This window comes from Mustelus asterias, unplaced genomic scaffold (genome assembly GCF_964213995.1).
Source record: "Mustelus asterias unplaced genomic scaffold, sMusAst1.hap1.1 HAP1_SCAFFOLD_3038, whole genome shotgun sequence".
NCBI lineage: Eukaryota > Metazoa > Chordata > Chondrichthyes > Carcharhiniformes > Triakidae > Mustelus > Mustelus asterias.
The window spans coordinates 16-22500 of NW_027592983.1; the positions used below are offsets into that span (position 1 = coordinate 16).

At 53.9% G+C, this 22485-nt stretch overlaps 1 protein-coding gene across 1 annotated transcript in view; it reads left to right on the forward strand.

The window, feature by feature from the left end:
• Positions 1 to 1181: 1181 nt before the first annotated feature.
• LOC144490225 (serine/threonine-protein kinase D3-like) overlaps positions 1182 to 22485 on the forward strand; it is a gene marked incomplete at both ends in the record, with an annotated part of 39891 nt that continues 18587 nt past the window's right edge. Inside the window, 8 exons of the mRNA XM_078208017.1 lie at positions 1182 to 1377; positions 2725 to 2808; positions 4663 to 4828; positions 6946 to 7063; positions 10549 to 10626; positions 13168 to 13453; positions 14766 to 14794; positions 21203 to 21275. Of these exons, the coding sequence (XP_078064143.1) occupies positions 1182 to 1377; positions 2725 to 2808; positions 4663 to 4828; positions 6946 to 7063; positions 10549 to 10626; positions 13168 to 13453; positions 14766 to 14794; positions 21203 to 21275 (1030 nt within the window). The remainder of the gene's footprint in view (positions 1378 to 2724; positions 2809 to 4662; positions 4829 to 6945; positions 7064 to 10548; positions 10627 to 13167; positions 13454 to 14765; positions 14795 to 21202; positions 21276 to 22485) is intronic.

A 22485-nucleotide genomic window follows, 5' to 3' on the forward strand; every position in this document is an offset into this window, starting at 1 on the left:
GACTCTCACTGGGGTACGGGTTCCACACACACTGACTCTCACTGGGGTACGGGTTCCCCACACACACTGACTCTCACTGGGGTACGGGTCATACACACACTGACTCTCACTTGGGGTCGGGGTTCCACACACACTGACTCTCACTGGGGTACAGGTTCCACACACACTGACTCTCACTGGGGTATGGGTTCCACACACACTGACTCTCACTGGGGTACGGGTTCCACACACACTGACTCTCACTGGGGTACGGGTCCCACACACACTGACTCTCACTGGGGTACGGGTCCCACACACACTGACTCTCACTGGGATACGGGTTCCACACACACTGACTCTCACTGGGGTACGGGTTCCACACACACTGACTCTCACTGGGGTACGGGTCCCACACACACTGACTCTCACTGGGGTACGGGTTCCACACACACTGACTCTCACTGGGGTACGGGTTCCACACACACACTGACTCTCACTGGGGTACGGGTCCCACACACACTGACTCTCACTGGGGTACGGGTTTCCACACACACTGACTCTCACTGGGGTACGGGTCCCACACACACTGACTCTCACTGGGGTACGGGTTCCACACACACTGACTCTCACTGGGGTACGGGTCCCACACACACTGACTCATTGGGGTACGGGTCCCACACACACTGAGTCACTGGGGTACGGGTCCCACACACACTGACTCTCACTGGGGTACGGGTTCCACACACACTGACTCTCACTGGGGTACGGGTTCCACACACACTGACTCTCACTGGGGTACGGGTTCCACACACACTGACTCTCACTGGGGTACGGGTTCCACACACACTGACTCTCACTGGGGTACGGGTCCCACACACACTGACTCTCACTGGGGTACGGGTCCCACACACACTGACTCTCACTGGGGTACGGGTCCCACACACACTGACTCTCACTGGGGTACGGGTCCCACACACACTGACTCTCACTGGGGTACGGGTTCCACACACACTGACTCTCACTGGGGTACGGGTCCCACACACACTGACTCTCACTGGGGTACGGGTTCCACACACACTGACTCTCACTGGGGTACGGGTTCCACACACACTTCACCACCCCCTCTGATGTATCACATTTTGGGACAGTGTGTTGGATCTAATTGGCTGTTATTGAACTGCCCACTTCATCCTCTGACGCAGACTAATCGCTCCCATATTGTGTCAAGCGTGAGGACACCCTCCTTTAGCGGCAGGCCTCTCTGGATGGACCAGCAAGAGATGACGAGGGTCAAAGTGCCCCACACATTCCACATCCACTCCTATACCAGGCCAACCATCTGTCAACACTGCAAACACCTCCTGAAGGGACTATTCCGCCAAGGGATGCAATGTAAAGGTACGATTGACAGGTCCTCGTGTCAATGATGAGGGAGCGCCGCACTGTGGGAGGGTCAGTGCTGAGGGAGTGCCGCACTGTGGGAGGGTCAGTGCTGAGGGAGCGCCGCACTGTGGGAGGGTCAGTGCTGAGGGAGTGCCGCACTGTGGGAGGGTCAGTGCTGAGGGAGCGCCGCACTGTGGGAGGGTCAGTGCTGAGGGAGCGCCGCACTGTGGTAGGGCCAGTGCTGAGGGAGTGCCGCACTGTGGCAAGGTCGGTGCTGAGGGAGTGCCGCACTGTGGGAGGGTCAATGCTGAGGGAGCGCCGCACTGTGGGAGGGTCAGTGCTGAGGGAGCGCCGCACTGTGGTAGGGCCAGTGCTGAGGGAGTGCCGCACTGTGGCAAGGTCGGTGCTGAGGGAGTGCCGCACTGTGGGAGGGTCAATGCTGAGGGAGCGCCGCACTGTGGGAGGGTCAGTGCTGAGGGAGCACCGCACTGTGGGAGGGTCAGTGCTGAGGGAGTGCCGCACTGTGGGAGGGTCAGCGCTGAGGGAGCGCCGCACTGTGGGAGGGTCAGTGCTGAGGGAGCGCCGCACTGTGGGAGGGTCAGTGCTGAGGGAGCACCGCACTGTGGGAGGGTCAGTGCTGAGGGAGCGCCGCACTGTGGGAGGGTCAGCGCTGAGGGAGCGCCGCACTGTGGGAGGGTCAGTGCTGAGGGAGCGCCGCACTGTGGGAGGGTCAGTGCTGAGGGAGCGCCGCACTGTGGGAGGGTCAGTGCTGAGGGAGCGCCGCACTGTGGGAGGGTCAGTGCTGAGGGAGCGCCGCACTGTGGGAGGGTCAGTGCTGAGGGAGCGCCGCACTGTGGGAGGGTCAGTGCTGAGGGAGCGCCGCACTGTGGGAGGGTCAGTGCTGAGGGAGCGCCGCACTGTCGGGGAGGTGCTGTCTTTCAGGATGAGATATTAATCCGAGGCTCCATCTGCCCTCTCGGGGTGGGTGTAAAAGATCCCACGGCCGCTATTGGAAGCAGAGCGGTGGGGGGGGTAACTCCCCGGTGTCCTGGGTCCAATATTCCTCGCTCAAACCAACATCATTAAAAACAGCTGATCTGGGTGATGATCACGTTGCTGTGTGTGTGGGATCTTGCTGTGTGTGTAAATGTGTTGCTGCGGCCTGCTTCATAGTGGGCCCAAAATGGAGCCTGGGCCTTTCCTACTCTGCGCTGCCCAGTGTTCATGCACTGACCCACTCAGCAGAAGGAAAGGCAGCATCTTACTGGATGGGAGTCTGGTCGTTAAGCGGATGGTTTGAAAATGTTAATATTCCTCCGGCTTCTGAACCCCAATGTGATTTATTTTTTTGTCTCTCCAAAGATTGCAAGTTTAATTGTCACAAGCGTTGTGTCGCCAAGGTCCCCAACGATTGCCTGGGGGAGACATCTCTTACCAATGGAGACCGTGAGCACCGTTTTAATTTGGGATTTTCTGAGGATCCGTCCGAGTGTTGGAAAGAGTGGGGAGGGGACATAGGTCAACAAATTTAAATAGGACGTCCTCTCCCAGGGCCCCCTCGTCTCCCTCACTCCCCCCACCCCTCAGGGAGGGAATATTGTCCTCGAGGGGCCTCAGGGGCTGATTCACCGGAACCGTCCCGGGGCTGGAAGGGTTAAATCCCGAGGACTGGTCACTCAGTCAGGGCTGGTGTCCCTCCCTCGAGTGTGGAAGATCGAGGGGGGGGATCTAATCGAGCGGGCTTCAAGATGATTGATGGATTGGATAGTGTCAAAGAATCATAGAATCCCTACAGTGCAGAAGGAGGCCATTCGACCCATCGAGTCTGCACCGACCACAATCCCACGCAGGTCCGATCCTCATCACCTCACATATTTACCCTAGCTAGTCCCCCTGACACAAAGGGACAATTTAGCATGGCCAATCCTCCTAACCTACACATCTTTGGACACTAAGGGTCAATTTAGCATAGCCAATCCACCGAACCCACACATCTTTGGACACTAAGGGACAATTTAGCATGGCCAATCCACCCAACCTGCACATCTTTGGACACTAAGGGACAATTTAGCATGGCCAATCCACCTAACCTACACATCTTTGGACACTAAGGGGCAATTTAGCATGGCCAATCCACCGAACCCACACATCTTTGGACACTAAGGGACAATTTAGCATGGCCAATCCTCCTAACCTGCACATCTTTGGACACTAAGGGGCAATTTAGCATGGCCAATCCACCTAACCTGTACATCTTTGGACACTAAGGGACAATTTAGCATGGCCAATCCACCTAACCTGCACATCTGTGGACACTGAGGGAGGATTTAGCATGGCTAATGCACCCTAACCATCACATCTTTCGGACTGTGGGAGGAAACCGGAGCACCCGGAGGAAACCCACGCAGACACGGGGAGAACGTGCAGACTCTGCACAGACAGTGACCCAAGCTGGGATTCGAACCCGGGTCCCTGGTTGGGAGAGAGTCCAGAACAAGGACGGGGGCGCAAACTGTTAAACTGGGTGTCCGCCCATTCAGGGGGGTATATCAGGAAGCGCTTCCTCACACAAAGGGGTGGGAATCCGGAACTCTCTCCCACAGAAAGCCACCGAGGCTGCAGGGGGTCAGGGCGTGGGGTGGGGGGGGGCGGGGAGAGGGGAGGGGGGGGAGGGGGGGGAGGGGGGGAGGGGGGTGGGGGGGGAAGGGGGAGGGGGGGAGGGGGGTGGGGGGGGAAGGGGGAGTGAGGGGGGGAGGGGGGTGGGGGGGAAGGGGGAGTGAGGGGGGGAGTGAGGGGGGGAGGGGGAGTGAGGGGGGGAGGGGTGCGGGGGGGGGAAGGGGGAGTGAGGGGGGGGCGGGGGGGCGGGGGGGAGGGGGGTGAATTGGGAAATGTCCCAAACTGAGATTGAGAGATTGCTCTTGGGTACGGGGGAAGGTTAAGGGTCACGGAACCTGAGGTGGAGAGATGGGGTTTAGATACAGATTAGCAGAGGTCCAATTGAATGGCCTCCTCCTATTCCGGTGTAACAGGCTGGGAGAGAGAGGGGCTGAATGGCCTCCTCCTATTCCTGTGTAACAGGCTGGAGAGAGAGAGAGGGGCTGAATGGCCTCCTCCTATTCCTGTGTAACAGGCTGGAGAGAGAGGGGCTGAATGGCCTCCTCCTGTTCCTGTGTAACAGGCTCAAGGAGAGGGGCTGAATGGCCTCCTCGTGTTCCTGTGTAACAGGCTGGGGGAGAGGGGCTGAATGGCCTCCTGTTCCTGTGTGTGTTTGCTGACTGATTTCTGTTTATCTTTGCTCAGAGGGAACGAATCCAGACGTTACTGATTCTCATTCAGAAGCAGATTCCCGATGTTCGGAATGCCACGATCCCTGTTCCAATACGCCGGATGATCCGGAAAATATTCCCGACTCTGGTCCCAACTCCCCATCGGATTGGAGGACAGAGGAACCTTCTGAGGCCATCAGGTTAATCCCTCAGCGCTGACCCTCCCACAGTGCGGCACTCCCTCGGCACTGACCCTCCCACAGTGCGGCACTCCCTCAGCACTGACCCTCCCACAGTGCAGCGCTCCCTCAGCACTGACCCTCCCACAGTGCGGCACTCCCTCGGCACTGACCCTCCCACAGTGCAGCACTCCCTCGGCACTGACCCTCCCACAGTGCGGCACTCCCTCAGCACTGACCCTCCCACAATGCGGTGCTCCCTCAGCGCTGACCCTCCCACAGTGCGGCGCTCCCTCAGCACTGACCCTCCCACAGTGCGGCGCTCCCTCAGCACTGACCCTCCCACAGTGCGGCGCTCCCTCAGCACTGACCCTCCCACCGTGCGGCGCTCCCTCAGCACTGACCCTCCCACAGTGCGGCGCTCCCTCAGCACTGACCGTCCCACAGTGCGGCGCTCCCTCAGCACTGACCCTCCCACAGTGCGGCACTCCCTCGGCACTGACCCTCCCACAGTGCGGCACTCCCTCGGCACTGACCCTCCCACAGTGCGGCGCTCCCTCAGCACTGACCCTCCCACAGTGCGGCGCTCCCTCAGCACTGACCCTCCCACAGTGCGGCACTCCCTCGGCACTGACTCTCCCACAGTGCGGCGCTCCCTCAGCACTGACCCTCCCACAGTGCGGCACTCCCTCGGCACTGACCCTCCCACAGTGCGGCGCTCCCTCAGCACTGACCCTCCCACAGTGCAGCGCTCCCTCAGCACTGACCCTCCCACAGTGCGGCACTCCCTCGGCACTGACCCTCCCACAGTGCGGCACTCCCTCAGCACTGACCCTCCCACAATGCGGTGCTCCCTCAGCGCTGACCCTCCCACAGTGCGGCGCTCCCTCAGCACTGACCCTCCCACAGTGCGGTGCTCCCTCAGCACTGACCCTCCCACAGTGCGGCGCTCCCTCAGCACTGACCCTCCCACAGTGCGGCGCTCCCTCAGCACTGACCCTCCCACAGTGCGGCGCTCCCACAGCACTGACCCTCCCACAGTGCGGCGCTCCCTCAGCACTGACCCTCCCACAGTGCGGCGCTCCCTCAGCACTGACCCTTCCACAGTGCGGCGCTCCCTCAGCACCGACCCTCCCACAGTGCGGCGCTCCCTCAGCACTGACCCTCCCACAGTGCGGCGCTCCCTCAGCACTGACCCTCCCACAGTGCGGCGCTCCCTCAGCACTGACCCTCCCACAGTGCGGTGCTCCCTCAGCACTGACCCTCCCACAGTGCGGCGCTCCCTCAGCACTGACCCTCCCACAGTGCGGCGCTCCCTCAGCGCTGACCCTCCCACAGTGCGGCGCTCCCTCCGCACTGACCCTCCCACAGTGCGGCGCTCTCTCAGCACTGACCCTCCCACAGTGCGGCGCTCCCCCAGCACTGACCCTCCCACAGTGCGGCGCTCCCTCAGCACTGACCCTCCCACAGTGCGGCGCTCCCTCAGCACTGACCCTCCCACAGTGCGGCGCTCCCTCCGCACCGACCCTCCCACAGTGCGGCGCTCCCTCAGCACTGACCCTCCCACAGTGCGGCGCTCCCTCAGCACTGACCCTCCCACAGTGCGGCGCTCCCTCCGCACCGACCCTCCCACAGTGCGGCGCTCCCTCAGCACTGACCCTCCCACAGTGCGGCGCTCCCTCAGCACTGACCCTCCCACAGTGCGGCGCTCCCACAGCACTGACCCTCCCGCAGTGCGGTGCTCCCTCAGCACTGACCCTCCCACAGTGCGGCACTCCCTCAGCACTGACCCTCCCACAGTGCGGCGCTCCCACAGCACTGACCCTCCCACAGTGCGGCGCTCCCTCCGCACCGACCCTCCCACAGTGCGGCGCTCCCTCAGCACTGACCCTCCCACAGTGCGGCGCTCCCTCAGCACTGACCCTCCCACAGTGCGGCGCTCCCACAGCACTGACCCTCCCACAGTGCGGCGCTCCCTCAGCACTGACCCTCCCACAGTGCGGTGCTCTGTGAAGACGGCCCAGTGATGAGGTGGGGATGGTTAAATGTCGCTCTTCCCCCTCACTGTACATGTCGTGTGTGGAATGTTCCGGATGGGATTCCCCTCCGTTATTGAATCAACCCCTCTTCCATCGCAGCTCCAGCAACAATATCCCACTGATGCGTCTGGTCCAGTCAGTGCGTCACGCCAAACGGCAGAGCAGTACGGTGTTACAGGAAGGCTGGTTGATGCACTATAGCAGGAGGGACTCTCTGGTCAGTAATCCTCCGTTCAATCCCTGTGACCGCTCGGTAGCCCAGTCACACTGCAGCGGGGGTGGGTTGGGGGGCTGGTGCGGATAATTAGTGAGGACGGGCTGCCCACAGTCAAGAAATAACACCGTTTTCAACAACACCACAAACTGGGAGACCATTCAACCCAGCCTTCCTGTGCTAGCCCGTGGAAAGATCGATCCCATTTGTTACGACGTGGAGGTTGCAAACATAATGGGAATGCTGTTCAAATTCATACAAATAACCAGGAACTTTAACTAAACAAGTAACACACCAAATAAAATAAGATTCTACTGGAATGCTGTTCAAATTAATACAAATAACAGCGAACTTTAACTAAACAAGTAACACACCGAATAAAATAAGATTCTACTGGAATGCTGTTCAAATTAATACAAATAACTGGGAACTTTAACTAAACAAGTAACACACCAAATAAAATAAGCTTCTACTGGAATGCTGTTCAAATTAATACAAATAACAGCGAACTTTAACTAAACAAGTAACACACCAAATAAAATAAGATTCTACTGGAATGCTGTTCAAATTAATACAAATAACTGGGAACTTTAACTAAACAAGTAACACACCAAATAAAATAAGATTCTACTGGAATGCTGTTCAAATTAATACAAATAACTGGGAACTTTAACTAAACAAGTAACACACCAAATAAAATAAGCTTCTACTGGAATGCTGTTCAAATTAATACAAATAACAGCGAACTTTAACTAAACAAGTAACACACCAAATAAAATAAGATTCTACTGGAATGCTGTTCAAATTAATACAAATAACTGGGAACTTTAACTAAACAAGTAACACACCAAATAAAATAAGATTCTACTGGAATGCTGTTCAAATTAATACAAGGCTCATTCATTAATTAATAATAGAATTTAATCACACTTTAAAAAAATATACAACGAGGTTTTTTCAGAACCTTCTGGAATTTCTTTGTAGATTTCCCTGTCTGTAAGTCCTTTCCGATTTGGTATGTTTCGCTGGATAGATGATGTGTTCTTTTAAGACATACATAAAGCCATGATGTGGAGATGCTGGCGTTGGACTGGGGTAAACACAGTAAGAAGTCTCACAACACCAGGTTAAAGTCCCAACAGGTTTATTTGGAATCACGAGCTTTCGGAGCGCCGCTCCTTCACTCCAGTTTTGTTCTCACTGGAGCGACGGAGGTTGAGGGGGCGACCTGATAGATGTCTACAAGATTATGAGAGGCATGGAGAGAGTGGATAGTCAGAAGCTTTTTCCCCCAGGGTGGAAGAGTCAATTACTCGGGGGCACAGGTTTAAGGTGCGAGGGGCAAGGTTTAAAGGAGATGTACGAGGCAGATTTTTTACACAGAGGGTGGTGGAACTCGCTGCCGGGGGAGGTAGTGGAAGCGGATACGATAGTGACTTTTAAGGGGCATCTTGACAAATACATGAATAGGATGGGAATAGAGGGATATGGTCCCCGGAGGGGTAGGGGGTTTTAGTTAAGTCGGGCAGCATGGTCGGTGCAGGCTTGGAGGGGCCGAAGGGCCTGTTCCTGTGCTGTAATTTTCTTTGTTCTTTCTTTGATCTTTGATGAAGGAGTAGCAGCGCTCAATCTCTGCAATTCCATATCCAGTTTTTCTCACAAGGCTTATGGTACTGGTCCTGCTGGAAACAAAATAAGGGGTTGCCTCTGGATCTACTTAGATCTTGGGCAACGCGGTGGGTTAGTTCTGCTGCCTCACAGCGCCAGGGACCCGGGTTCGATTCCTGGCTTGGGTCACTGTCTGTGTGGAGGTCTGCACGTTCTCCCCGTGTCTGCGTGGGTTTCCTCCGGGTGCTCCGGTTTCCTCCCACACTCCAAAGATGTGTCGGTTAGGTGGATTGGCCATGCTAAATTGCCCCTTAGTGTCCAAAGATGTGCAGGTTAGGGGGATTGGCCATGCTAAATTGCCCCTTAGTGTCCAAAGATGTGCAGGTTAGGTGGATTGGCCGTGCTAAATTGCCCCTTAGTGTCCAAAGATGTGCGGGTTAGGTGGATTGGCCATGCTAAATTGCCCCTTAGTGTCCAAAGATGTGCGGGTTAGGTGGATTGGCCGTGCTAAATTCTCCCTCAGTGTTACCCGAACAGGCGCTGGTGTGTGGCAGCAAGGGGATTTTTACAGTAACTTCATTGCAGTGTTAATGTAAGCCTACTTGTGGTCATAATAAACAAACTTTAAAGCCACCCCAAAACTCATACTGTTTCAGTAACTCAGGCAGTCCCCATTCCCGTACTTGGATCATCTCCATCCAGTTTAACTCGATTGCCCTGAGCCAGTCACGGCCCAAAGACTTGGCTATTCACCTGACGCTGTTATTACTGGGAGCTGAATGGACTGCTACTTACAGGTACTGCGGTAGCATTTGTTATCGAGATGGCTTCTCCTTTGTAAGTTGCTCGATTTAAGGTAACCCTTAACTCAATGGCTAGACTCCTTCTCGTACATATCAAATATCCAGCAGGGTAAGGGTCACTCACTGTGTAACTGTACAGAGTCACTGTGTATTCAGCAGGGTAAGGGTCACTCACTGTGTAACTGTACAGAGTCACTGTGTATTCAGCAGGGTAAGGGTCACTCACTGTGTAACTGTACAGTGTATATTCAGCAGGGTAAGGATCACTCACTGTACAACTGTACAGAGACACTGTTTATTCAGCAGGGTAAGGATCACTCACTGTGTAACTGTACAGAGTCACTGTGTATTCAGCAGGGTAAGGATCACTCACTGTGTAACTGTACAGAGACACTGTTTATTCAGCAGGGTAAGGATCACTCACTGTGTAACTGTACAGAGTCACTGTGTATTCAGCAAGGTAAGGGTCACTCACTGTGTAACTGTACAGAGTCACTGTGTATTCAGCAGGGTAAGGGTCACTCACTGTGTAACTGTACAGTGTATATTCAGCAGGGTAAGGATCACTCACTGTACAACTGTACAGAGTCACTGTTTATTCAGCAGGGTAAGGATCACTCACTGTGTAACTGTACAGAGTCACTGTGTATTCAGCAGGGTAAGGATCACTCACTGTGTAACTGTACAGAGACACTGTTTATTCAGCAGGGTAAGGATCACTCACTGTGTAACTGTACAGAGTCACTGTTTATTCAACAGGGTAAGGATCACTCACTGTGTAACTGTACAGAGACACTGTTTATTCAGCAGGGTAAGGATCACTCACTGTGTAACTGTACAGAGTCACTGTGTATTCAGCAAGGTAAGGATCGCTCACTGTGTAACTGTACAGAGTCGCTGTTTATTCAGCAGTGTAAGGATCACTCACTGTGTAACTGTACAGAGTCACTGTTTATTCAGCAGGGTAAGGATCACTCACTGTGTAACTGTACAGTGTATATTCAGCAGGGTAAGGATCTTACTGTGTAACGTGCTTGCTTGTTTTCTGATCATTTTCTAATCTTGCTCACATGACAGAGGAAGAAACATTACTGGCGACTGGACAGCAAGTGCATCACTCTGTATCAGAATGAAACTGGGACCAAGTTCTACAAGGTATAGTCGGACTCTGAACAGCACTGAAGTAGAGTGGGATCTCGGGGTTCGAATCCATAGCTCCCAGAAATTGTCCACACAAGTAGACAGGGTGGTAAAGAAGGCGTATGTCACGCTTGCCTTTACTGGTCGGGGAATTGAGTACAGGAATCAGGATGCCATGTTGCAGCTTTATAAAACTTTGGTTAGGCCGCACTTATAGTGTATTGCGTTCAATTCTGGTCGCTACAATACAGGAAGGATGTGGAGGCTTCGGAAAGGATGTAGAAGAGATTTTTGATTTGATTTATTATTGTTACATGTATTGGGATACAGTGAAAGGTATTGTTTCTTGCGCGCTGTACAGACAAAGCATACCGTTCATAGAGAAGGAAAGGAGAGGGTGCAGAATGTAGTGTTACAGTCACAGCTAGGGTGTAGAGAAAGATCAACTTAATGCGAGGTAGGTCCATTCAAAAGTCTGACGGCAGCAGGGAAGAAGCTGTTCTTGAGTCGGTCGGTACGTGACCTCAGACTTTTGTATCTTTTTCCCGACGGAAGAAGGTGGAAGAGAGAATGTCCGGGGTGCGTGGGGGTCCTTAATTATGCCGGCTGCTTTTCCCGAGGCAGCGGGAAGCGTAGACAGAGTCAATGGATGGGAGGCTGGTTTGCGTGATGGGACTGGGCTACATTCACGACCTTTTGTAGCTCCTTGCGGTCTTGGGCAGAGCAGGAGCCCCATACCAAGCTGTGATACAACCAGAAAGAATGCTTTCTATGGGGCATCTGTAAAAGTTGGTGAGAGTCGTAGCTGACATGCCAAATTTCCTTAGTCTTCTGAGAAAGTAGAGGCGTTGGTGGGGCTTTCTTAACTATAGTGTCGGCGTGGGGGGGGGACCAGGACCAGGTTTACCAGGATGCTGCCTGGATTAGAGGGTGTGGGCTGTAAGGGAGAGGCTGGACAAACTGGGGTTGTTTTCTCTGGAGCGGCGGAGGCTGAGGGGAAACCGGATAGAAATCTATAAAATGATGAGAGGCAGAGATAGGGTTGAATCTTTGACCCAGAGTTGGAATGTCCAATACTGGGGGGGGCACGGGCTTAAGAGGGAAAGTTCAAAAGAGATGTGAGGGGTAAGTTTTTTACACAGAGAATGGTAGGTGTCTGGAACGCGCTGCCAGGGGTGGAGGCAGATACATAGAATCATAGAAACCGTACAGTACAGAAAGAGGCCCTTCGGCCCATCGAGTCTGCACCGACCACAATCCCACCCAGGTCCTACCCCCATATCCCTACACATTTACCCACTAATCCCTCTAACCTACGCATCTCAGGACACTAAGAGCAATTTTAGCATGGCCAATCAACCTAACCTGCACATCTTTGGACTGTGGGAGGAAACCGGAGCACCCGGAGGAAACCCATGCAGACATGAGGAGAATGTGCAAACTCCACACAGACAGTGACCCAAGCCGGGTATCGAACCCAGGTCCCTGGAGCTGTGAAGCAACAGTGCTAACCACTGTGCTACTGTGCCGCCCCTTGATTTGGATACAATAGGGACGTTTAAGGGGCTTTTAGATAAGCACAGGAATATGCAAAGAATAGAGGGATAGAGAGCAAGGGCAGGGATTAGTTTAATTTGGACATCGTCATAGAATCCCTACAGTGCAGAAAGAGGCCATTCAGCCCATCGGTTCTGTACCGACCACAATCCCACCCGGACCATATCCCTGTAACCCCATGCATTTACCCTGCTAGCCCCCCTGACACTAAGGGGCAATTTAGCACGGCCAATCCTCCTAACCCACACATCTTTGGACACTAAGGGGCAATTTAGCACGGCCAATCCACCTAACCCACACATCTTTGGACACTAAGGGCAATTTAGCATGGCCAATCCACCTAACCTGTACATCTTTGGACACTAAGGGGCAATTTAGCATGGCCAATCCACCTAACCTGTACATCTTTGGACACTAAGGGGCAACTTAGCATGGCCAATCCACCATGCCGCCCATGCTACAGCACAACATAGTAGGCCGAAGGGCCTGTTCTTGAGCTGTACTGTTCTATAGCTGGTCATTTAATTAAGAGTGTTAGTGTCTCTTGCTGCAGGGAGTGGTATCTGGTCCCAGGGTCAAGCGAGGGAGACGATGGCCTAGTGGTATAATCGCCAGACCATGAATCCAGAAACTCAGCTAGTGTTCTGGGGGACCCGGGTTCGAATCCCCGCCACGGCAGATGGTGGAATTTGAATTCAATAAAAAAATATCTGGAATTAAGAATCTACTGATGACCCATTGTGGGAAAAACCCATCTGGTTCCCTTTAGGGAAGGAAATCTGCCGTCCTTACCCCGGTCTGGCCTACATGTGACTCCAGAGCCACAGCCAATGTGGGTGACTCTCAACTGCCCTCCAAGGGGCAACTAGGGATGGGCAATAAATGCTGGACCCAGCCAGCGACGCCCATGTCCCAGGAATGAATAATAGTGAAAGGGAGGGCTTTGACCCCGCAGTTCCGAGTGACCCCCCCCCTCTCTCTCTCTCTCTCTCTCCGCAGGAAATCCCCCTCTCTGACGTTCTGCTGGTCAAGTCAGCCAAGGAGTTCAGCGCTCTGTCTCCGGGCAGCACCCCTCACTCCTTCGAGCTCGTCACGGACACGGACACCCTCTACGTGGGGGAGAATCTCCAGGTCTCGGCCCAGGCTCTGATCCCGAGCCAGCCCGGTGACGGGGCCCCGGCCCGGAGCGTGGCCGGGGCCTGGGAGAGAGCCATTCGACAGGCTCTGATGCCCGTCACGCTGCAAATCCCTCACGGCAGGCAGAGCCAGCCCAGCAAGCAGCAGGGTAGGTGCTCGGGCAGAGGGGGGGCGGGGGGGGGGGGGGGGGGGGGGGGGGAGGAGGAGAGGTGGGGGGGGAGGAGAGGTGGGGGGGGGGTTCTCGGCTGCGGGGAAGGGGTAACGTTACAAAAGGTTGCTGCAAAAGATAAAGGTACACGGAGTTGGGGGTAAAGTGTTAGCGTGGATTGGGGATTGGCTATCTAACAGGAAGCAGAGAGTCGGAATAAATGGGTGCTTTTCCGGTTGACAATGAGTGACTAGTGGCGTGCCGCAGGGATCGGTGCTGGGGCCTCAACTATTTACCAAATACATAGACGATCTGGAGGAGGGGACCGAGTGTAGGGTAACAAAGTTTGCGGATGACACAAAGATGAGTGGGAAAGCGAATTGCGTGGAGGACACAGAGAGACTGCAGAGAGATTTGGATCGGCTAAGTGAGTGGGCGAGGATCTGGCAGATGGAGTATAACGTTGGTAAGTGTGAGGTTATCCACTTTGGAAGGAATAATAGTAAAATGGACTATTATTTAAACGGTGAAAAATTACAACATGCGACTGTGCAGAGGGACCTGGGGGTCCTTGTGCATGAATCACAAAAGCTCAGTTTGCAGGTACAGCAGGTGATCAAGAAGGCGAATGGAATGTTGGCCTTTATCGCGAAGGGGATGGAGTATAAAAGCAGGGAGGTCTTGCTGCAACTGTACAGGTGAGGCCGCACCTAGAGTACTGTGTACAATTTTGGTCCCCTTATTTAAGAAAGGATATATTAGCTTTGGAGGGGGTACAGAGAAGGTTCACCAGGTCGATTCCGGAGATGAGGGGGTTAGCTTATGAGGAGAGATTGAGTAGACTGGGCCTGTACTCGTTGGAGTTTAGAAGGTTGAGGGGTGATCTTATAGAGACATATAAGATAATGAAGGGGCGAGACAGGGTAGAAGCAGCGAGGATATTTCCACTTACAATGGAAACAAGAACTAGGGGGCATAGCCTCAAAATACGGGGGAGTCAGTTTAGAACAGAGTTGAGGAGGAACTTCTTCTCCCAGAGGGTAGTGAATCTCTGGAATTCTCTGCCCAATGAAGCAGTAGAGGCTACCTGGTTAAATGTGTTTAAGTCACAGATAGATAGATTTTTAACCATTAAGGGAATTAAGGGTTACGGGGAGCAGGCGGGTAAGTGGAACTGAACCCACTATCAGATCAGCCATGATCTTATTGAATGGCGGGGCAGGCTCGAGGGGCTAGATGGCCTACTCCTGCTCCTAGTTCTTATGTTCTTACTGAACGACTAACCGTCTCTCTCTCTCTCCTTCCAACTCAGACACCAGCCACCAGACACGCGGAAACACGGTATGTGGGGAGGTGGGGGGGTGCAGGTCTGGGGGACATGGGGGAGGGGCTGTTGGGGCAGTGAAGGGGGCTGGGGATCTCTCTCTTTCTGTCTCTCTCTCTTTCTGTCCCTCTCTCTCTCTGTCTCTCTCTCTCTCTGTCTCTTTCTCTATCTCTCTTGCTCTCTCTCTCTGTCTCTCTCTCTGTCTCTCTCTCTCTCTGTCTCTCTATCTGTCTCTCTCTCTCTCTCTCTCTGTCTCTCTCTCTCTCTCTGTGTCTCTCTCTCTCTGTCTCTCTCACTTGCTCTCTCTCTGTCCCTGTCTCTCTGTCCCTGTCTCTCTGTCCCTGTCTCTCTGTCTCAGTCTATCTCTCTGTCTCTCTCTCGCTGTCTCTCTCACTGTATCTCTGTCTGTCTGTCTCTCTGTCTCTTACTCGCTCTCTGTCTCTCTCTTTCTCTGACTTTCATTCTCTGCCTCTCTCTCTGTCCCTCTATCTCTCTGTCTCTCTCTCTCCCTGTCTCTCTCTCTCTCCCTGTCTCTCCCTCTCTCTCTCTGTCTCTCCCTCTCTCTCTCTGTCTCTCCCTCTCCCTGTCTCTCTCTCTCTCTCTCTCCCTGTCTCTCTCTCTCTCTCTCCCTGTCTCTCTCTCTCTCTCTCTCTCTCTCTCCCTGTCTCTCTCTCTCTCTCTCCCTGTCTCTGTCTCTCTCCCTGTCTCTCTCTCTCTCTCTGTCTCTCTCTCTCTCTCTGTCTCTCTCTCTCTCTCCCTGTCTCTCTCTCTCCCTGTCTCTCTCTCTCTCTCTGTCTCTGTCTCTCTCTCTCTCTCTTAATGCCTCGTATTTTCCCACTCACTCAGCTTGTCCAAACCACCTCGAAGCTTCTCAATATCCTCCTCACAGCTCACATTCCCACCATTTCATATCATCAGCGAACTTGGAAATATTACACCTGGTTCCCTCATCCAAATCAATGCATATTGAGAATAGCTGGGGTCCCAGCACTGATCCCGTGGGACCGCACGACCACAACCTGCCACTCTGAAATAGACCCATTAAACCCTACTCCCTGTTTCCTGTCTGCCAACCAGTTCTCAATCCATGCTAACCTATCACTCCCAATCCCGTCTGTTTTAAGTTTACACACTAACCTCTGATGTGGAGCTTCAAAAGCTCTCTGAAAATCCAAATACACCACATCCACTGGTTCCCCCTTATCTAGTCTGCTGGTTACATACCCAGGAAAGTCCGAACAAGAGTTCCTTTTCATAAATCCGGGCTGACTTTGTCCAATCCTGTTGATATTTCGAAGCGTCCTGTTATTGTATCCACGGCGACACAGCGGGTTCGCACAGCGGGTTAGCGCTGCTGCCTCACAGCGCCAGGGACCCGGGTTCGATTCCCGGCACGGCGGGTTCGCACTGCTGCCTCACAGCGCCAGGGACCCGGGTTCGATTCCCGGCACGGCGGGTTCGCACTGCTGCCTCACAGTGCCAGGGACCCGGGTTCGATTCCCGGCACGGCGGGTTCGCACTGCTGCCTCACAGCGCCAGGGACCCGGGTTCGATTCCTGGCTTGGGTCACTGTCTGTGCGGAGTCTGCACGTTCTCCCCGTGTCTGCGCGGGTTTCCTCCGGGTGCTCCGGTTTCCTCCCACAGTCCGAAAGATGTGCTGGTTAGGTGGATTGGCCATGCTAAATTGCCCCTTAGTGTCCAAAGATGTGCGGGTTAGGTGGATTGGCCATGCTAAATTGCCCCTTAGTGTCCAAAGATGTGCGGGTTAGGTGGATTGGCCATGCTAAATTGCCCCTTAGTGTCCAAAGATGTGCGGGTTAGGCGGATTGGCCATGCTAAATTGCCCCTTAGTGTCAAAATATGTGTAGGTTAGGTGGATTGGCCATGCTAAATTGCCCCTTAGTGTCCAAAGATGTGCGGGTTAGTGGATTGGCCATGCTAAATTGCCCCTTAGTGTCCAAAGATGTGCAGGTTAGGTGGATTGGCCATGCTAAATTGCCCCTTAGTGTCCAAAGATGTGCGGGTTAGGTGGATTGGCCATGCTAAATTGCCTTAGTGTCCAAAGATGTGCAGGTTAGGTGGATTGGCCATGCTAAATTGCCCCTTAGTGTCCAAAGATGTGCGGGTTAGGTGGATTGGCCATGCTAAATTGCCCCTTAGTGTCCAAAGATGTGCGGGTTAGGTGGATTGGCCATGCTAAATTGCCCCTTAGTGTCCAAAGATGTGCAGGTTAGGTGGATTGGCCATGCTAAATTGCCCCTTAGTGTCCAAAGATGTGCGGGTTAGGTGGATTGGCCATGCTAAATGCCCCTTAGTGTCCAAAGAAGTGCGGGTTAGGTGGATTGGCCATGCTAAATTGCCCCTTAGTGTCCAAAGATGTGCGGGTTAGGCGGATTGGCCATGCTAAATTGCCCCTTAGTGTCAAAATATGTGTAGGTTAGGTGGATTGGCCATGCTAAATTGCCCCTTAGTGTCCAAAGATGTGCGGGTTAGGTGGATTGGCCATGCTAAATTGCCCCTTAGTGTCCAAAGATGTGCAGGTTAGGTGGATTGGCCATGCTAAATTGCCCCTTAGTGTCCAAAGATGTGCGGGTTAGGTGGATTGGCCATGCTAAATTGCCTTAGTGTCCAAAGATGTGCAGGTTAGGTGGATTGGCCATGCTAAATTGCCCCTTAGTGTCCAAAGATGTGCAGGTTAGGTGGATTGGCCATGCTAAATTGCCCCTTAGTGTCCAAAGATGTGCGGGTTAGGTGGATTGGCCATGCTAAATTACCCCTTAGTGTCCAAAGATGTGCAGGTTAGGTGGATTGGCCATGCTAAATTGCCCCTTAGTGTCCAAAGATGTGCAGGTTAGGTGGATTGGCCATGCTAAATTGCCCCTTGGTGTCCAAAGATGTGCGGGTTAGGTGGATTGGCCATGCTAAATTGCCCCTTAGTGTCCAAAGATGTGTAGGTTAGGTGGATTGGCCATGCTAAATTGCCCCTTGGTGTCCAAAGATGTGCGGGTTAGGTGGATTGGCCATGCTAAATTGCCCCTTGGTGTCCAAAGATGTGCGGGTTAGGTGGATTGGCCATGCTAAATTGCCCCTTAGTGTCAAAATATGTGTAGGTTAGGTGGATTGGCCATGCTAAATTGCCCCTTAGTGTCCAAAGATGTGCGGGTTAGGTGGATTGGCCATGCTAAATTGCCCCTTAGTGTCCAAAGATGTGTAGGTTAGGTGGATTGGCCATGCTAAATTGCCCCTTGGTGTCCAAAGATGTGCGGGTTAGGTGGATTGGCCATGCTAAATTGCCCCTTAGTGTCCAAAGATGTGTAGGTTAGGTGGATTGGCCATGCTAAATTGCCCCTTGGTGTCCAAAGATGTGCGGGTTAGGTGGACTGGCCATGCTAAATTGCCCCTTAGTGTCCAAAGATGTGCTGGTTAGGTGGATTGGCCGTGCTAAATCCTCCCTCAGTGTCCAAAGATGTGCAGGTTAGGTGCTAAATCCTCCCTCAGTGTAACCCGAACAGGCGCCGGACTGTGGCGACTAGGGGATTTTCACAGTAACTTCATTGCAGTGTTAATGTGAGCATTACTTGTGACACTAATAAATAAAACTTTTTAAAAAGTTTAGAGTAGACTCTCGCATTCCCCCTGCTACTGACAAGCCTCGGGACAGGTAGAGAAGGCGGGTTGAAGCCTCGGATGTAAGGGCTCTGTAGTTGCTTGGTTTTTCCCTCCCTCCATTTTTAAATAGCGGGCTCACATTTGCCACACTCACTGTCCCAGAATCGACAGAATTTTGGAAGATAGAAACATAGAAAAACTACAGCACAAAACAGGCCCTTCGGCCCCACAAGTTGTGCCGAACATATCCCTACCTTCTAGACCTACCTATAACCCTCCATCCTATTAAGTCCCATGTACTCATCCAGGAGTCTCTTAAAAGACCCTATTGAGTTTGCCTCCACCACCACTGACGGCAGCCGATTCCACTCGTCCACCACCCTCTGTGTGAAAAACTTCCCCCTAACATTTCCCCTGAACCTACCCCCCAGCACCTTAAACCTGTGTCCTCTCGTAGCAGCCATTTCCACCCTGGGAAAAAGCCTCTGAGAGTCCACCCGATCTATGCCTCTCAACATCTTATATACCTCTATTAGGTCTCCTCTCATCCTACGTCTCTGCAAGGAGAAAAGACCGAGCTCCCTCAGCCTATCCTCATAAGGCATGCCACTCAATCCAGGCAACATCCTTGTAAATCTCCTCTGCACCCTTTCAATCTTTTCCACACCCTTCCTGTAATGAGGCGACCAGAACTGAGCACAGTACTCCAAGTGGGGTCTGACGAGGGTCTTATATAGCTGCATCATTATCCCCGGACTCCTAAACTCAATCCCTCGATTGATAAAGGCCAGCACACCATACGCCTTCTTAACCACCTCCTCCACCTGCGGGGCCGATATAGAAACAAGATGATAGCCAACTATTTCCGTGGCCACCTCCATTAGTACCCTGGGGTGTAGATTATTAGACCCTGGGGATTTGTCAGCTTCTGATCCCGTTACTTCCTCCAGCGCTATTTTCTGGGTGATACTAATTTCCTTCAGTTCCTCCTCCTAACTTCGACCCTTGACTTCTTTGCATGTCTGGGAAACTCTATGTCTCTTCCTCTGTGAAGACAGATTTTGTTTCCATTCATCCGTGGGACATGGGCGTCGCCGGCTGGGCCCAGCATTTATTGCCCATCCCTAGTTGCCCCTTGGAGGGCAGTTGAGAGTCAACCACATTGGCTGTGGCTCTGGAGTCACATGTAGGCCAGACCGGGGTAAGGACGGCAGATTTCCTTCCCTAAAGGGAACCAGATGGGTTTTTCCGACAATGGGTCATCAGCAGATTCTTAATTCCAGATATTTTTTATTGAATTCAAATTCCACCGTCTGCCGTGGGCGGGGATTCGAACCCGGGTCCCCAGAATATTAGGGGAGTTTCTGGATGAATAGTCTGGCGAAAAGGCGATCGCCTCCCCAAAGTACTAAAGTAGTTGTTTAATTGCTCTGTCATTTCTTTGTTCTCTAATAGGAATTCTTCCAGTTTGGTCGCTACGGGACCGACATTTATCTTCACCAAGCTTTTTCCCTTTACATATTTAGAAAAGCTTTTCCAGTCAGCTTTTTTACGACTTGCTAGGGTTACTCTCATACTCTACTTCCCCCTCTTAATCAATCTCTTGAACCTCCTTTGCCAAACTCTGATTTGCTCCCAAGTCTCGGGCGTGCTACTTTTTCTAGCAGCTTTATGAGCCCTTAATTTCTACTCTTAGAAATTAGGCTGCTTCTTTGGGCTGCTTCTCTTATGTTTTTTGACAATAAGGAATGTGTAAGTGTTGAAATGTGCACATTTGTTCCTTAAACGTCCCCGACCCCTTGCTGCTTCACCCAGGCACTCGTGCCCGACCCTCTTCCCCCAGCACCCGAGGATTCACCCCAGCCCGCTGGCCATCTCCCCCAGCACCCGAGGATTCACCCCAGCCCCTAACCTTCTCCCCCCAGCACACAAGGCTGCACCCAGCCTGCTGGCACTCTCCCCCAGCACCCGGACTTTACCCAGCCCTCCTAACCCTCTCCCCCCGCACCCGAACTTTACACAACCCCTCCCGACCCTCTCCCCTGGCACCCGAGGCTGCACCCAGCCCGCTGGCCGTCTCCCCCAGCACCCGAGCTTTACCCAGTCCCCCTGATCCTCTCCCCCAGCCCGAGGATTCACCCCAGCCCACTGGCCATCTCCCCCAGCACCCGAGGATTCACCCCAGCCCGCTGGCCATCTCCCCCAGCACCCGAGGATTCACCCCAGCCCCTAACCTTCTCCCCCAGCACACAAGGCTGCACCCAGCCTGCTGGCCCTCTCCCCCAGCACCCGAGGATTCACCCCAGCCTGCTGGCCCTCTCCCCCAGCGCCCGAGCTTTACCCAGTCCCCCTGACCCTCTCCCCCAGCCCGAGGATTCACCCCAGCCCACTGACCCTCTCCCCCAGCCCGAGGATTCACCCCAGCCCACTGACCCTCTCCCCCAGCACCCGAGGATTCACCCCAGCCCACTGGCCCTCTCCCCCAGCCCGAGGATTCACCCCAGCCCGCTGGCCCTCTCCCCCAGCACCCGAGGATTCACCCCAGCCTGCTGGCCCTCTCCCCCAGCGCCCGAGCTTTACCCAGTCCCCCTGACCCTCTCCCCCAGCCCGAGGATTCACCCCAGCCCGCTGGCCCTCTCCCCCAGCACCCGAGGATTCACCCCAGCCCGCTGGCCGTCTCCCCGAACACCCGGGCTTTACCCAGCCCCCCTGACCCTCTCCCCCAGAACCCGAGGCTCCCCCAGCCCTCGTTCTCTTGGCTGCCCCCATTTCCCCACCGCAGGTTCACGCTCTCTCTCTCTCTCTCTCTCTGGCAGGACATCAGCACGGTCTATCAGATCTTCCCCGATGATGTTCTAGGATCGGGACAGTTCGGTGTCGTGTATGGAGGTGAGAACTTGGAGATCGGGATGAATGGATCTTCCTTTGATTTGATTTATTATTGTCACATGTATCGGGATACAGTGAAAAGTATTGTTTCTTGCGCGCTATACAGACAAAGCATACCGTTCATAGAGAAGGAAAGGAGAGGGTGCAGAATGTAGTGTTACAGTCACAGCTAGGGTGTAGAGAAAGATCAACTTAATACGAGGTAGGTCCATTCAAAAGTCTGACAGCAGCAGGGAAGAAGCTGTTCTTGAGTCGGTCGGTACGTGACCTCAGACTTTTGTATCTTTTTCCCGACGGAAGAAGGTGGAAGAGAGAATGTCCGGGGTGCGTGGGGGTCCTTGATTATGCTGGCTGCTTTTCCCCGAGGCAGCGGGAAGTGTAGACAGAGTCAATGGATGGGAGGCTGGTTTGCGTGATGGATTGGGCTACATTCACGACCTTTTGTAGTTCCTTGTGGTCTTGGGCAGAGCAGGAGCCCCAGACCAAGCTGTGACACAACCAGAAAGAATGCTTTCTGTGGTGCGTCTGTAAAAGTTGGTGAGAGTCGTAGCTGACATGCCCAAATTTCCTTAGTCTTCTGAGAAAGTAGAGGCGTTGGTGGGGCTTTCTGAACGATAGTGTCGGCGTGGGGGCTTGGCCCAATGGGGGAGGAGCGACAAATGCCCGAATCTAAACACCACCCACCCTCCCCTACCCACCCCACAGTGCCCCCTCCCTCCACTGGGGGACTGGACTCACGAGTGAGCCCGGAATCGTGAGTACTGCCAAGCACTTCCACTAAGTGGGGCATCGCGGCAGAGTGGACTCCGATTGGTCGTCGGGGACTGAGCTGCATAAACCCAAACCCCGACCTCAGGTCGACAGGGGCCACAGTGTCGGTGGCAGCTAATGTTCACCCCCAGCTAACCTCACCCCGCACAGCCCCTGACTGAGGGGCACTGTGGGAGGGTCAGTGCTGAGGGAGCGCCGCACTGTGGGAGGGTCGGTGCTGAGGGAGTGCCGCACTGTGGGAGGGTCAGTGTTGAGGGAGCGCCGCACTGTGGGAGGGTCAGTGCTGAGGGAGCGCCGCACTGTGGGAGGGTCAGTGCTGAGGGAGCGCCGCACTGTGGTAGGGTCAGTGCTGAGGGAGCGCCGCACGGTGGGAGGGTCAGTGCTGAGGGAGCGCCGCACTGTGGGAGGGTCAGTGCTGAGGGAGCGCCGCACTGTGGGA